Genomic DNA, 16,972 nt, shown 5'->3' with positions numbered 1-16,972 from the left:
TAGAAAAATGCAGTTTGCTGGATATTTTGCCTATATCAATTAAAGGATGACCCAGCACCCAAGTAGCTCTTCTGTAATTTAAACAAATGTACACACACAACTAAAACCTATTCCTGTCCCCACACCCTCCAAAGGAATGAATTTCCCCAGTATTCAGAAATGCTCCAAGAAGTGGCGGACATGGCAGCATGCTGAGCAGACACACAAGCCACCCCTTAATTTAACCTCTTCCTTTCAGGCCTGTTTGGGGAACCATGCACACGAGTAAATGAAATGCCATTTACGAAGCAGGTACAACCACCAAAGGAAGGGAGACTTAGATTTTCTATTTTACTTCCAAGGAACAAATCAAGTGGCCATTAATTAGTTTTTGTAAGTTCTGGACTTGCTACCACTTCCAGAAACTGTACAAATAGAGTTCTCTTGTTTTACTTATTTATAACATGGACACACACACACACACACACACACACACACACACACGTATATTTATATATATCACATAAGGCAAATTAACTTCATGCTTTACTTCAGCAAAATGGGGGAAAAGCTTTCTCTGAAATTGGCACTGAAGTTTCAAATTCTTAATAGCAAGAAGATACATCCAACTGTAAGCAGAATGAACAGTCATATACATATCAATCAAAATTATTTCCTTTATATCATCAGCAGTGAACCCCAGAGGTAGTATGGCAGAAACGAGCATGGATCCTATCAGGTCACAACCAACAAAGTAATTCAGTTCATTTTTTTCCCTGTGGTTTTGACCATAAATTTCTTTACATTTAGGATCTGAATAAAAACCACTCTCAGCAGAAATCCTGGTCCATTAATTTAACTGACAATAAGTTTACAACTTTCAGGACTGCAGATATAAAAAAGGTATAAAATTATGTTCAGTTTGAAATGGTTTTAATCGTATTCATTAAAAATATTTACATTTCCCAGGACTTCCAAAACCCCCTTGCAATATAATTCTACACTATATTCTATTTATTTATAAAATGAGGCTCATTTATGAGATTTCAATGACTGCTATACTGCAAATTACTTACATTCTGTAAAATATTTTAAGAACTTTTCATAGCAAAGGTAGTTTATATTGGATTCCCTGGAACCCAATAGTGCCCACAGATGAGCCTCTTCGAACTCTTCACTTAATACTTGGAAAGCACTTCGAGATGACAAACACTACCACGTGCTAGCCTGTCCTTCGCTCTCACTTAGACTGTGTGCACATTGTGAAATAAACACATATGCAGCATGGCCGTGTTTTGATATGTATTTTTTATTTCCCTGCAGTTTTCACTTATCAAGAACAAGTAACAGGGAAAGTTGTCTGAACTAGTGCATAAACAAACATTCTGAAACACCACTACACGTATCTAATTTACAAGAACCGTATAAAAAAGTCACTAAAACACTACACTATGAAGGTGTCCAACACTTCCAGTCAGACTTTTTCCAACCCGTTACTTGCCTTGTAGCCACAGGAAAACTCTCCAAAATTGAAAAGACAATCTTGCCACAACCCTCCCCCCTCCCAAAACCTGGGATGGCTCGATATATAGACTTCCAATAATTATTGCAATGATATAATGCAATACATACCTGGTAAATATCTTTTATGTGGTGTGTTTACAGTTTTAAAGCCAGTTAAAATATGCAGTCTTCAGATAAAATGTAATCCATGAAAAATTTTCATATCTGCACAGTTTAAATGTGCTAGATGCATAATTTTCCTAGTCCACTTTTTCTGTGTAATTATTTTTATAAACTGGTATTATAAATAGAAATATACATTCAAAATATATGGAAAAGTGAGTTACTACATTAAATTTGCATGTATCGATCCATCCCTTTCCCCTGCACAGTAATAGAAAATACTATTTTGCCTTGAAGTCGTATTTGACAGTGAAATGCCACTAAAGTATTTACCAAAAAGTCCATCTAGTCAAATTGTGAAACAAAATGAACCAAGTGAAAACTTTACAGTTCCTTTAGAAAAAAATTACAAGAATTTCATTTCCTAGCTATGAATCTTTAACTTTTTAGACACAAAGTTGGATTTATTTTTTTTTTTTACAAGATACAAAATGTAAACATGGCAAAATAAATAGTTAAAACAAGTGATGCAGGATCCCATTTCATGCTCATGATCCCATTAAAGAATTATTTTTAAAATCCATTCAGTTGCAAATTCAAGTGCAAAAGCATGATGATGAATATCTACTATTCAAGTAACAGAAATAATATTGATGATACAAAGAAACTATTTTACAAGGTAGTGATTTTCCCAATTTTACAAAATATACATCATATATCGATTTAATATCCGATATCCTGTAGTCCATTTGGGTCCACTGTTCTGCTCTGTGGTCCACAGAGTGGTGCCTTTGTACTCCGCTGGAACATGAAGGACGCACACCATCCACACAGGGCAAAGCCACATGCTTTAGGTTATGTCACTTCCATAGCTACTGTGGTCTCTGCTATTCCATTCAAACCCAGTCTCTCAGGTTCGTGGTTCTCTCTATAGTGAGATAAGAGCAGAATAAGCATTAGCACTCTCGAGAATATACTGAGTATGGACAGGTCACATGGTTAAGTAACTATAACTAGACATAACCCCACAAAAACCTCAATTTTTATCACTTCCAGGCAGGAATAAAGATTTTTTTTTCTTCAGCCCAGAAATTCTACTAATTTCTAATACTAGTGATAAATTAGGGAATACGTAACATGATTAGATTAATTCAAGCTTCTTTTTATAAGCTTACAGTCAAAACTTATTAAGCCATACAAATAAATTTATTTTCTGTTTCACTCTGCTCTCTGCACTAGTGTCATTGAAAGGAACATAGAAACTTGCCCTGCAAAACATTATTTAGTTTTAGAAAGCTCTTACAATTTTTACACATACAATCAAAATAAAATTGTTTTAAAAAATATAAAGTAAAGGGTCATAGAGTATGATATCAACTTAAGCTCTGGTATGAACTTATGACAGCTCCAACCTAGACTATTAATCTATAGAAATATGATTAGATGGGGTGGAGAGATGGCTCAGCAGTTAAGAGCACTTGTTGCTCCTGCAGAGGACCCAGGTTTGATTCCTAGCACAGAGACAATGTCTTGCATCCATCTGTAACTCCAATCCTAGGGAATCTGATGCCTTCCACTGGTATCCACAGGTACCAGGCATGCACATGGTGCACACACATGCATGCAGGCCAAACATTCATACATATAAAATAATAAATCTAAAAAGATTAAAAAAAATAAAATTAAAAAAATATGGGAGTGACTGAAGCTTCTGAAGTATCAGTCAGTTTTACATTCTCTTGTCTTTCTACAACTCTGGTTGGTATTTAAGGATGCTACTAGTGTATGTAGGCACAGAGCTTTCTTTGTGTTAAGCAAATCCTCAAGCTTTTTTGAAAAATCAAGTCTGTCACCAAACACTGCTGGAACAGTGACAAGCCAAAGGCCCCTCTTCCTTCCGGACAGTTGGTGCCAAGCCCGAGACTGGTCCCCACACCACACACCTGGCCATGCTGCTGATGGCGCTGCTGGGAGTAACCTTTGGCACTCTGTCCATACTGGCAGCAACTGTGGCAAGTTTTAAGGCTGTTGGCGATGGTGCTGAAGTCCGTGTATTGATATGCACATTGACAGGAGAAACAACACTGACGTTATTGAGGTGCACTGCATTGGTCAGGCAGGAATTGTTCATGGGAAGCGGCTGAGGACTGCTTGTGCACAACGCTGGGATCAAGTGGTTTGTAGTAGTGTGGCCAACTGTCCTTACAAGCTGTACAGCTGAAATCCCTGCGCTGGATGATAAAGCCATATTGGTGGAATATAATGTTTTCGACGGTCCTGCAAAAGAGGGGGGAAACCATTCAATTAGTGTCATGGGACAATAAAAAAAATCCCTAAAAATTAGGAATTTAGTAATAAAAGTAAGTGTACTCATTCATATTCTAGTTCAATAAATTCTAAGTTAACTTTCCATATCACAGTCATATAAAGAAGCTTCACAAAGCATTCTGCTTCCTCTTTACGAGTCTCCTCTGGAAATAAATACAATAGGACAGATGAAAATGATAGCTGGATTGCCCTAAAGATTTACAGGCATACAAGGTTCAGCAAGCGCAGACTGAAGAAAAGAAGAAGGGTGATGCTGAGGACGAGTAAACGAAACTAGAGAATTCTGAGTTTGAGAGCTACAAGGGGACAGAGTAGCATGTCTCTGGAGTGCAGGTAGGTAGCAGCAGACAGGCCTTCACAGCCACAATGTATCACAAGAGGAGGAGTCTGGGGAAGTACGCCTATGAAAACAGTATATTTACATGGGAAGGCAACCCCGACCTCCAGCTTTTTAACTGACTGTGCTGCTTTGTATTTCACTTCATAATCAATTCATAGATGAATCAATGGGGGTAGCCGATAAGGAGCTCAGTGGATTTCCTTACACGTGGGTGAAATCAGGATGGATGGGGGTAACTGCAGAGAAGATAGTGTGAGAATCTGGAAAGCACTCAGCTATTCATCCACACCCGTCTGAGGCACTCTGAAGAGTACTTGTATACATTTCCTCTGTGCACATGACAGACTCAAACCCACCTTCCTAAGTGGCAACTTCAAGTTACTAAGGAGTATGTGAAACCCCAGTTGTACCTGAAGGCTGGACGACACCATTCATGTTGTTGTGGCCAGGGTTCTGTTCCTTGGATACCTCGCTGCGACTTGGAACAGGAGCACTGACCACTGCAGAAGCAGCGAAGTGGGCGCTGGCTGAGTCAAGTGTTTTAGACATACAGTCAGAGGTGCTTGAGCCCTATAAAAGGGGTAGGAGCACAGCTTAGTTTTCCACGTTTCTTTGTCTGTCTGCCCGTCCGTCTGTCCATCCATCCATCCATCCATCTAGCTATATCCATCTAATCTCCATCCGTCCGTCCGTCCGTCCGTCCCCCCCCCCCCCCCCGTCCCCCTCCCCGTGGTAGGGACAACAGGGATACCATATACATGTGGTGGTCAGAGGACAACTGTCAGGAATTGGTCTGTCTTTCCACCATGTCAGTCCCAGGGATCCAACTCAGGCTATCAGACTTGGCAGCAAGTGCCTTTACCCGCCATCTTGCCAGCACTCTATATTCTCAGTTTTGTTAGATGTGATGAATGAGCACATTAAGGAATGTGTGGAACCCAAAAGGACAGTGCCTTTCTAATTGTGAATAGCCAGAAGTACTTAGATGAGAGATATATGACTTTAGATTATTATTTTTTTTTGCTTTATGAAGCATGAAAATTACCAAAAACTAACAAGCAATTATTTCTGAGAAAGAACTACTAAACTGAAAAACCCATGCTCTATTAATTTTTCTAGGTAATAATGAACACTTTAAAGACTTCTTGATGAGCAGACACCATAAATTAAAAAAAAAAAATCACAGACATGATTAATAGCCACTCCTATCACAATGTAAAAACCTAGACTGATCCAACTTTGAAGCAGACTGCTAACAGTTCAGGTTAGTTATCCTAAGAGACTTACAAGCAGCAAAGCAAACCACAGTGGCTACTCTTCCATGATCCTGTGTAAAACTGGCTGCTACTAACACTGACAGCCGTAGGCTCTAAGTCAAGCCCAGATCTACTGGGACTACCAGAGGTGTGTGTATAGCAACCAGGGTCACCAAGATTTCCATGGTGTGGATTCATGTCTTTAGGTAAAAGGACTGACCCTTTGAGAATGAACTAACCACTGTTGGAAGATCCTGGTTTGAGAACTCAAAGAGTGTGGCCAAACTGTGTAACTCTTAATTACTGAGATTTGTGATTTTTGAAATTATGGAACAACAAAACTGAAGACCAAAACTGAAGACCTACAATGTGAAGTTTATTCTCTGATGATTCAATTTTGAGATTTTTTTGTTTTGTTTTGCTTTTAATGACTTGAAACAACAAACTATGCATTCTTGCATAGTTTGGGAGGTCACAGCCACAGGGTCTTACACGGCTCATATCAAGTGTTTGCTGTGTTGGTTTCTGCAACCTTATGTAATATTCTCGCTTGCATCACTCCTGTCTGTATTTATGGGTGTCTATGGACTTCCTTTATGCATTTCTTTTTTCCTTCAGGGAAATGTGGTTTAGAGAGGCAAGGGAGGCTGTGCAGCTTAGATTTACTGCACAATTCAATAGAATTCCTTCTCCTCGTGAACTATACTGACATAGTACTTAAGCACAAACTTGAGGAAGAGGTTAGAAAAGCCATATTTTTTTTAACTATATCTTTTCTTTTTTTAATTTATTGATTTATTTATTTTGTATACAGTGTGCCTGTGTGTCAGAAGAGGACACCAGATCTCATTATTGATGGTTGTGAGCCACCATGTGGTTGCTGGGAATTGAACTCAGGACCTCTGGAAGAGCAGCCAGTGCTCTAAACCTCTGAGCCATCTCTCCAGCCCTAGAAAAGCCATATTCTTAAAAAAGAAAATGGTGGTGAGGGTGAGGAGTGAGTTTCAAAACTACATAATTATTTTATAAAGTCTCAACAATCCTTCCAAAAACTAGTTATTTCTCTCTTACATCCAAAATACCACATGTGGCTCTCAAAGTAACCAGAGACTATTCTGTAATTAGCCATTCAAAACCAGGTGATTTGACTAAGGAAACCCGGGTTATTTGCAGACTTCAGAGCACAGGTGTAAAGTCATCTGTAGCAAACAGGAGAAGAGAGAACTGGGAGGTCACCTGTGCTTTTGGATGTGTCTGCTGCGAGGAATGCTGGGATTGCTGTTTTTGTTGAAGCTGGGCAAGTTGCTGCCTTTGCATTTGAACTAGCTGCTGCTGATGTGTCTGGAACTGCTCTTCTGTGATGCCCCCTGTTACTGAGAAAGAATGAATAAGCAATTATTAAAGTATTTCTAAAGACATAAGCAGAGTACAATGCAAACCAGTTAAGACAAATAGCAAACACAACCACAATATACATCTGCAGAGTAGAATTACAGTGGCAAGTCTTTCAGTGTGGTGTATGTCCGCATCTATCTCCTTCGTCCCTATGCCATTTTAACTGTATAACAGGACTCTGGCATGAGAAATTTACCATTTATTCAGACTGAAGTTTGTCTTTGATTTTTTTTTTATATTTACTGGTATATTTAGTATGTAAATGTGTATACCACAACGCATGTATGGAGGTCAGAGGACAACTTGTAGTAGTGGGCTCTCTCCATCCACCAAGTGAATCATGAGTATTGAACTCAGGTCTTCAGGCTTGGTGGAAAGTGTCTTTCATTATCCACTGAGCATTCATGCTGGCCTCAGATTCAGTGTCTTTAAGATCCTCTTAGTTCTCTACATTAGAGTTCCCGTGGAGTAACAGTAGTAATAATAACAACAATAAACACTCGCATTTACTAATGTAAATATTAATAATGACCAAGTTATAGCTTTAATAAGAGAGGGCCACCTGCAAGACAAAATGACTTCTCCCAGTTTTCATGATACTTAAGTGAAAATACTTTCCTTTTTGATTCTAAATTGGAGTAGAAAACAAAGACATTCAGCAACCACAAGCCCCAGTACATTCAACATCTAAAATATATTCTATCAAATAAGAGCTGGAAACGAGACATTTTCAGAAAACTAGAGTGGACCTGCAGATGCAACCACCAGTGCTCTGACTAGCATGTGAAGTTCTGAGTTTCAAGAAAAAGCAAGAGACCCGTTTTCTTAAGCTGACAGAAGGATCAGCTCAAAAAAGTTACAAGATAAAATTTTTTCTCAAAGAACTGTAAACGAAATTTCATGAACTGATATTTAAGTGGGCTGCTGACAGGCCCACTTAGCGAACACAAGGATCTTCATAGAAATTAGTGCACATTTAGAATACAAGTGTCCAGCCACGCCAGAAGACACGCATACTCTTAAAAGTAAGTCTCTTTTATTCTTTTTTGTGGTGCTAGGGGCCCATACCTCAGCTAAGCAGATTCTACCACAGAGCTACATCTCCAGCTCCACTCTACTTAAAAAAAAGAAAAAAAAAAAAAAAAGCTTTCTTTCCTCCTACTTTACTCAATCAGTAATAATTTACTATCTGTTCCCACACAGAATGGCACCCTACAAATTTCAGTGACTAAAGGGAAAATACATTAGAAAAAGGGCTATTAAGGTAAAGTCCTACAGTGCGTCTGGGAAGAACCAAAATGTCAGTCAATGTTCGCATATGTACTGAGTGATCTAATCAATACGACCTATAGTCAAGGTTACTTTACCCCCAAAGTTTCTGTTTAGTAAGACTATCAAATGAGAACATTTTGATAGTGCTGTAGACACATAGCCAAATTGTGCCTAGAAAAACTCTTACCTTCTTTTTTTAAATATATAAAAAGGGAATTAGTTCTAGAGATGGACAAAGTTTTAAACATACTTTCATTTCTCTTACATATCATCATAATTTCTAGTGAGCTATGAGAGAAAATAAATATTTTATTTCTAGAAGATTCCAAACCCTGGTGTATTTATTATACTGCTCACTTTAGAATTTTTACCTGTATTTTTGAAGTACACAATAAAAATTTTACTGAATTACAAACAAAATCAAATATTTTTCTTTGCACATGTTAAACTCATTTCATGTTCTATTTTTAAGTGAAAAAAATTTCTAAAGTTATATTCTTCAAAATCAAATGAAAACATGAAGTATTCATGAATTTCCAGCTGTTTGAAAACTTTGAGGAAAAAGATGGGAAAAAATAGCTTATTAGGCAGGAGGAAAAACTGTAAATCTAAATAATTTAGCAAGTCTTACATGTCTTCTAATGCTGGGCCATTTGGAATCGAGAGCTATCTCAGACCAATGATTAGAGCTGAGCTTTATGTTGTGGAAAAGGGAGACTCATGCAGGTTAGCTTATGGATAAAATATAAAACATCACACTTTTCATTGTATTTAAAAACAGGAATGTAAGACTCTTTTCTTCTCTTTCCAAAGTCTTGTGAGGTGGTTGGTAAAATGGTTCTAATTTAGAGTAAAACACACGTGACTGACAGCTAATAGAAATGCTTCAAACCCCAGAACCTTTCCACTGTATTCTAAGAGCTTAGACATTCAAAGATTTCTTAATCTGGGCACTTTGAATTCCAGAGATTCTGATTCTGGGTGTTTAACCACTCAACTTCACATAAATATTCCAAAATACAAACACTTGGAAGTCCACAACACTTTGGTCCCCTTAAGTATTTCAGATACAGGACAGTACACTGTTAGTAAACAGACTAATTTGTCATTTGAATTGAATAAATTATTTTTGGCATGGAATGTGGTGGTACCTGGCTGTGGTCCCGCTAAAGCAGCAAGATTAGCTAAGGTTGCACAGGAACAATTATTCTTGAGTTAGTCCATGGCTAACAAAGAATTGCCAACTAAGTGTTCTGCACACTTTAATGAGCAAGTTGTCTTTTGTGCATATATTTAATAGGGGTACTATAAACTCTCATCCCTGATCCCACTTCTAGTTAAGAATCACTGGTAAAACAACAACGAACAAAACCAAATCCAAAACCTAAAATAAAACAAAACCCAATTCTACAATACAGACAGGCTTTTAAATTACACCCTTTCCGCTTTATTCCGAGATTAGTTTGCTATTTCCATTCCTGACATTCAGTTCTTTACTATGGTGTTTTGGGTTGCAAACAAACTGATGTTCTTTATCCAGAATTTTCTAGAGTACTGTTCAGTATCACTTCAATTCCTTACATGAAAATAACAAATAGTAATCAAGATAGAAAGCTGGAATAATGATCTTCTCCTCCCTTCAAGGCAGGGCTTCACACGACCCAGGCTGGCCCAGAACTCACTACATAGTGGAGTGTGATCCAGAACCCGTGATCTCCTGCTTCTCTCTCTCAAGCGCTGGAATTATAACCATGTGTCCACGTCCAGCACAAACACCTTAATTCCTCTGGTACCAGAGAGTGGTGGCAAAGGAAAGGTGGTAAGAGATAACACGGTTTTTCATGCTACAGACACAATAGTGAGCTGACTCTCAGGGCTCACTTATTGGTGGGAAAAGAATAAAACTTAGATTAAAAACACTTCCTAAATGGATTATTTTTCCTTCCATGATTTGCTAGATTATTTGCACGAGATTTATTTATTTATTTTTTTACACTGAGTCATCTAGTGGCACACATTAAAATGCATCAGAAAGGTCACAGCTAACAGTTAGTGAACCGATCCATCTGGGATGAAAGGCAGGGAAGGAGCTCCGCTTTGGTCAGGGCGGTAGTGGCAAAGGCAGAAGTCAGGATGAACCAAAGAACAAGCTCTCTTCTTGCAGCCAAACGAACTCTTCTATCTGACACACTGGCAGCTTAAGAGGAAATTTAGTTCACTCCCCAAAGTTCTATCAGGTCACAATGACTACAAACCTGTCTGTCCTGAAAGGTGACAATATTTGACTGACTGCTTTAGATGGATGAGAAACATTTTTTTTTTTCTTAAGTAAATGCTTTATACATCTTCCTGGCTAACATCCTCCGAGAGACTGGTATATCTCCTAAAGAATTTCTCCCTTTCTGTACTCAAGACTGTATAGACTGGCACCTTGGCATCTCTGGCTGCATGTGCATTGTTGCCAGTGTTTTCTAAAAGCACCCTTTCTATACAAAAACCTCACTACCCCTCTTGTATTAGCTGGCTTTGATTCTTCAGATGAATCCATAAACCCTTTACAGACACTAGCCACCATTCTTTCCTGCAGGGAGCTTCCTATATGGTGCTCTGCTTAGGCTAACCTCCTTGTAGTTTTCTCTCCTGGCTTCTGGATAGTGATCCATGGAAAAAAAATACTCTGGATACTTCATAGAGTTTATAGTAACATAACTACAAAGTCCTAAGATTGGATCCACAGAGGTATTCTTGTGGTTATATGAAATATATATATCCAAGTATTTCTTAACTTTGTATTGCTATTCACTGATAAATTAGAGAGAAAAATAAAACAGAAACATGTTCTAGATACTCCATGATGATACAAATGATCATCCTACCACAGAATATTGACCTTTTTTTTTGACTTGTGCCCACCTTTGCTTTTTAACTTTTCACAGTGTTTCTTAAACTGGGCCAAGATAATGTATTCTTTGAGAAGGCATGATTGTTCAAATACTGTCCTAGAATGCATTTTCAGTTTAATGGAGAGCACCTAATGTGGTGATAAGATTATGTTATCTTGTATTTTCTACCTGGTAGGTCTTTGTTATGAATTATAGCAAATGGTTTAAAGCAATGCTGATCGCACCAGGATTTCATTTTAAAGGACAGATCTGGGTCTGAACTGGGGGCAGGCACATAAAGAGGGTCTGTCTTAAAACTTCCATGTCCTCATAAATGACTGGAGGTACTTCAGGGAAGAGCTAGGGGAATTGGAATTACCGTACAAGCCTACAAATGTTCTACAAACACAACTTCTAGATTCAGGAAAATAACTGTAATGGTTGGAAGGGTCAGGAAACGAACAAATGGACACAAGGATAATGAAAACAGACTTCCAATGCCCAAGCATAGTAGGGAACATTAAAACAGTGTTAATTCCTATAACTGTCATACTACAATATTTTAATACCTTAGGACTGAACTTTTTTCTTATCTTTAGAGGCAACCATAATCTCCCCCAAACACCTTATGAGTATTTATGTTAGTTGTTAAAGCAATTTCACTTGCTAACACTTTATGCTTGCAAGCATTTCATGGCAATTTAAGAATGGAAAAAGAAACTGAGTACACGAAAACTCAAGAATTCCTCCTGGAACACTGGCAAACTGTGAACGACTATAAGGTATCTGGAGGTGCTCAAAAAGACTGTTGTTATCTATCAAAACATGCAAGAAAAAGCCGGGCGGTGGTGGCGCACGCCTTTAATCCCAGCACTCGGGAGGCAGAGCCAGGCGGATCTCTGTGAGTTCGAGGCCAGCCTGGTCTCCAAAGCGAGTTCCAGGAAAGGCGCAAAGCTACACAGAGAAACCCTGTCTCGAAAAACCAAAAAAAAAAAAAAAAAAAAAACATGCAAGAAAAGAAAACTATATCATGTTAACTTGACTGTGTATCACTGAAACCTATGTTAAATGTAAATCTGCCCCTGCAAGTTTGAAAGTAAAGCTGTTTTACATATTTAACATGTTCTTGAACTTTATACTAAAGAAAAAAAATCTAAAAAAACTGACAGTAGCTGTTTCAAATGACTATAAATTAGTATCCTCTACTTACATATGGAATGTAATATTGCCATGTGCTATAAGCTTCCTGAAGATAATTGTTTTCTTCCTCACTTTTTAATAGTTAGACAACATAATGCTTTGTATATAAAACAGAATGTAAATAATTTCATATGAAATATATTTTTTGCTTATCCACTTGTTATGTTCAATACATCTTGTCTTTCTTTCTCAATCCTGTTGAGTTTTTAAATTAAGAAAGATTATTTTAGCTGGGTGGTGGTGGTGCATACCTTTAATCCCAGCATTCGGGAGGCAAAGGCAGGAGAATCCCTGAGTTTGAGGCCAGCCTGGTCTACAGACAGAAGAAGGAGGAGGAGGAGGAGGAGGAGGAGGAGGAGGAGGAGGAGGAGGAGGAGGAGGAGGAGGAGAAGGACGGGACAGGAGGAGGAGGAGGAAGATCTTTATGTAGTAATTAATAATGTGTCACTTAATTTAAAATAAGTTTCCTGTTTTGGTTTAATACTTAGGGCACACATTTAAATTTTCCTTGAAGCATTGAACTCTGGCCTCCACACAAGCATACATATATCCTAACACACACACATACATACACCACATATAAACATATGCAGAATGACCTCCAACGTATCTGTTACTGCTTAAACACTAACATTTACTTTGTGTGTACAAGTTTGTGTTTGTGTACAAGTGTATGTGCACATGTGCAGACGAACAACTGTGGTGTCATTATTCAGGAGCTGTCCATCCTGTTTGTTGTTGTTTTTTAAATACCTGATCCTAACTATTGGCTTAGAGTTTCACAAGTAGGCTCAGCTGGATATCAGAGCTCCAGAGATGTGCCAATCTCTACCTCCTTAGCTCTGGGATTACACTCATGTACTACCACGCTTGGCTGTGTGTGTGTGTGTGTGTGTGTGTGTGTGTGTGTGTGTGTGTGTGTGTACATTCTAGAGATCAAACTCAGGTCCTCATGCTTGGCTGTGTGTGTGTATGTGTGTGTGTGTGTGTATACATTCTAGAGATCAAACTCAGGTCCTCATGCTTGTGTGTGTGTGTGTGTGTGTGTGTGTGTACATTCTAGAGATCAAACTCAGGTCCTAATGCTTGGCTGTGTGTGTACATTCTAGAGATCAAACTCAGGTCCTCATGCTTGCAAGGCAATTTTACTTTACTGACATTTCTCAAAATTTCTCAAGGGAGGAAGAAAGGGATGCTATTATGATACATGTATTTAAAAACACATGAAAAATGGCAAGACACACACACACTCTTAAGATGGTAATCTAAATGCTTTTTGGTGACAACACATGGATAATGTACCTCATTATGAGAAAACTGTTTCAGTTACATTAAGTTATAATTGTGGAGCAATATATATTCAGAATTGATACAGCAACAGAGGAAAAAAATACATGTTATAGAAAAGTTATGTCAAATCCAGAGTTCATCTGGGACATATAGTAGAAATCTGTAAACACTCAAATTGAGAATTCATTCAAATCATTTTAACATGCTATACATTGGAAGAATTAAAAAGTCAATGTATAGTCAAACACCATTATAAACACCTATATATGATATGTTTCGAATTCCCTTTTTCAATGTTTGTTAAGAAATTTCTATTCAGATAATTTTGAACAATTTTGGGAGTTGGCTGGAGAAAGACTCAACCTAATATTGTTTAACTTCTTGTTATGACAGATTTCTAGACACTGCATGATCTCAATTTATACTATGTATTTTTATACATTTCAGATAAAAAGGCTCATTAATAAGCTTCACAACCTCAATAACTGAATATAAAGGGCCATCATTTTCTTAAAGTTCAGCTGGGAGAAAATGAACCAACATATTCAGGAAAATACAGGCCAACTTCCACTCATTCAAAAAATTCTAATTTTCTACTGCAATGTTTAAATGGATGAATGTCAGCTCAATACACACAAGACTGTGAACACCAGATTCCAAACTGAAGAACTATAAAGTCACTTTAAATAAGTTTAATATAACTGTAGACCTACTAATGCACATCCAAGACATAATTCAGAACATCTAAGACATAATTCAGATACGTATATGTTTGCTAGTAGCCAACAGCAGTTAGTGCAGAGACTCACAGCTGGTCAAGGGGTAAAGAACAGCTGACTGCTGAGTGCTCAGCTTTAAACCAAGCTTGCAAATCACCACATCCAATGTTCAGGGATACTGAGGGAAGGGGACAGAAAGAATTAAGAGATGAATAATAGGGAGGAAGGCTGAGAAATATGGTCTTATGCTCGCAACAAGGTCATGGCATTCAGGAAGTCATAATAGCTGTGGCTGATTGCATGGGGCATTGCTGTGGGATGGTCTGTATGTCAAATCTGTTGCTCTGATTGGTCAATAAATAAAACACTGATTGGCCAGTGGCCAGGCAGTAAGTAGGTGGGACAAGGAGAGAGGAGAATACTGGGAAGCAGAAGGCTGAGGCAGAGACACTGCCTGCTGCCGCCATGACCAGCAGTATGTGAAGACACCGGTAAGCCACCAGCCACGTGGCAAGGTATAGATTTATGGAAATGGATTAATTTAAGCTATAAGAACAGTTAGCAAGAAGCCTGCCACGGCCATATAGTTTGTATGCAATATAAGTCTCTGTGTTTACTTGGTTGGGTCTGAGCGGCTGTGGGACTGGAGGGTGACAAAGATTTGTCCTGACTGTGGGCAAGGCAGGAAAACTCTAGCTACAGGGCATAAACAAGAATGAACCAGAAAATAAACATTCACAGAGAGCGGAGTGTCTCATGGGGCCCTACATCATCCACGGGAGCTAATGGCAATCTAGGGCTACTGGAGGAGAGGAAGTCAGCTGTCTTCAGTGACATACTAGTGAGTCCAGGGGATAGGCTCACACCTTTGCCCACAGTAGGGGCCATGATTAAACCAAGTGATTCTCCCAAAGAAAAGCACAACAAAACAAAAGAACAAGAAACTGGGAGAGGGACTTGATGGGTGGAAGAGAGGCTTTGAAAAGGCTGAGAGGAAAACAAGAAAGAAGGGAGGAATGAATTTCACCAGAATATACTATTTATGTGCATAAAATTGTTAAAGAATAGTTGTTTTAAAAACGAAATAAGACGTTTTGTAAGAAAGGGTACTTAACAGTATTAAATCACACATTTTCACTGGATACCATGCATAATTGCAGTGTATACATTATAAACATATTTCTAAATTATATATATATATTTATAAAGTTGTGATAAGATTACTCACAGAATAAAATAAATCAAAATTACATTTTAGAATGTCTGGATATTGAAATTATTTACAAATAATAAGTTATCAATTATTTACAAATCATAAAAATACTAAATTAATTTGAGCACAAATTCATATCCTGTAGGTGCGTGCGTGCGTGTATATGTGTGTGTGTGTGTGTGTGTGTGTGTGTGTGTGTGTATTTTTTTTTTGAGACGGCCTCAAACTAGCTATGCAGTCAAGGATGACCTTGAACTCCTGATCTTCCTGCCTCTACCTTCCATAATAATCATAATCACACGTCACCACATCTAGCACAGTATCTCTTAAAATGAAAAAGATCTTTCTGATCTCAACTAAAAAGGTAAGCTATCAGACCAAAATCACTACTCAGTGAGACTCCTTTCAAAAAAAAAAAAAAAAAAAATTTCATTTTCCAGAAAGGTTTTCAATAAGACTCTCAAGGAGCAATGCTTACATTCCATCCAAGTTAATGAATAATTTTTTAAAAAAAACGTAAGTTGAGAGTATTGTACAATGATTACTGGGAGGCAACTAATAAGCAGTAAACTCACAGGGAACACTGTATTCGGCCCACACATTCGCCACACCAGACATTCACATGCCAAATTAGTAGGGGGTATGCTTCTTATGCTGAAAACTAAAAATACAATTTATTTCCCAAGTAGGAAAATAAGTCTCCAAAATTGATTATGAGTTGACTTATCACATAATGGACATGAAGGAGAAGAGTGGCGAGAGACTTGTGGCAGATCTTTTGATGCTTACCTGATATGCCGTTCTTGCTGGTGTTCAATAAAGCTACAGATGCTGCAGAAACTCTTTTACTGCTCACAGTCTGCCCTGGTTTTCTTGAGGTACATTCTTCATTATCAATGTCCTGTACATTTAGTAGCCTTGGCTGGAAACACTGTAGTCGACATGATCTGATATTGCTTAATATTTCAGAAAGGGACAGTCTATTTTCACAAGGTTTACTGGAAGCATTGGTCCGAGAGAAATTAGAAGAAAAGTCTATAGTTTGGGAAGAGCTTGAAGAACCATTCAGCATCTCAGGGTCTATCTGTTTCAGGACTGGGTCATGTTCTGTAGATATTCGGTCCATTATGACCCTGTAAAGCAGTAAGACAGACATGTGTACATTATATATAAAATACATAGCTGTTTCTCTATGGCTTGCCTTTCAGCTAGAAAATGAAAACAAGGTCAAAGTAGCTTACCTTCCACCTCTGCCAATTCGTCTCCGTGCAAATCCTATACACCTTCTTGGAACTGTAAGTGTGGTGAGACAATGCTTATACCTCAACTTATCTAAGTCTGCCAACTCTGAATTTTCACACGTATGGTTAGCTTGGTCCAAACGAGGCTGCAAAGAGAGAGAGACAGGAAAAAAAATAACTCAGAGTAATTATGAAAGGAAGAAAAGTTAAATAATGATAAAAAAATAAAAT

General features: G+C 38.1%; 1 protein-coding gene across 4 annotated transcripts in view; it reads right to left on the bottom strand.

Moving 5' to 3' along the window:
* Positions 1-1,268: 1,268 nt before the first annotated feature.
* Positions 1,269-16,972, bottom strand: part of Epc2 (enhancer of polycomb 2) — a 111,415-nt gene continuing 95,711 nt past the window's right edge. For all 4 annotated transcript variants that reach the window (XM_006974287.4, XM_006974288.4, XM_042275267.2 and 1 more), the window contains 6 exons: positions 16,742-16,887; positions 16,290-16,633; positions 6,766-6,902; positions 4,684-4,843; positions 3,549-3,882; positions 1,269-2,533 (listed from right to left, as the gene is read on the bottom strand). In XM_006974287.4, coding sequence (XP_006974349.1) covers positions 2,461-2,533; positions 3,549-3,882; positions 4,684-4,843; positions 6,766-6,902; positions 16,290-16,633; positions 16,742-16,887 — 1,194 coding nt within the window. In that variant the 3' untranslated portion in view covers positions 1,269-2,460. The remainder of the gene's footprint in view (positions 2,534-3,548; positions 3,883-4,683; positions 4,844-6,765; positions 6,903-16,289; positions 16,634-16,741; positions 16,888-16,972) is intronic.

This window comes from Peromyscus maniculatus, chromosome 4 (assembly GCF_049852395.1).
Source record: "Peromyscus maniculatus bairdii isolate BWxNUB_F1_BW_parent chromosome 4, HU_Pman_BW_mat_3.1, whole genome shotgun sequence".
NCBI classification, from domain to species: Eukaryota; Metazoa; Chordata; class Mammalia; order Rodentia; family Cricetidae; genus Peromyscus; species Peromyscus maniculatus.
The sequence above is the reverse complement of the archived record's forward strand: the minus strand, read 5'-3'. Positions and strand labels throughout refer to the sequence as shown.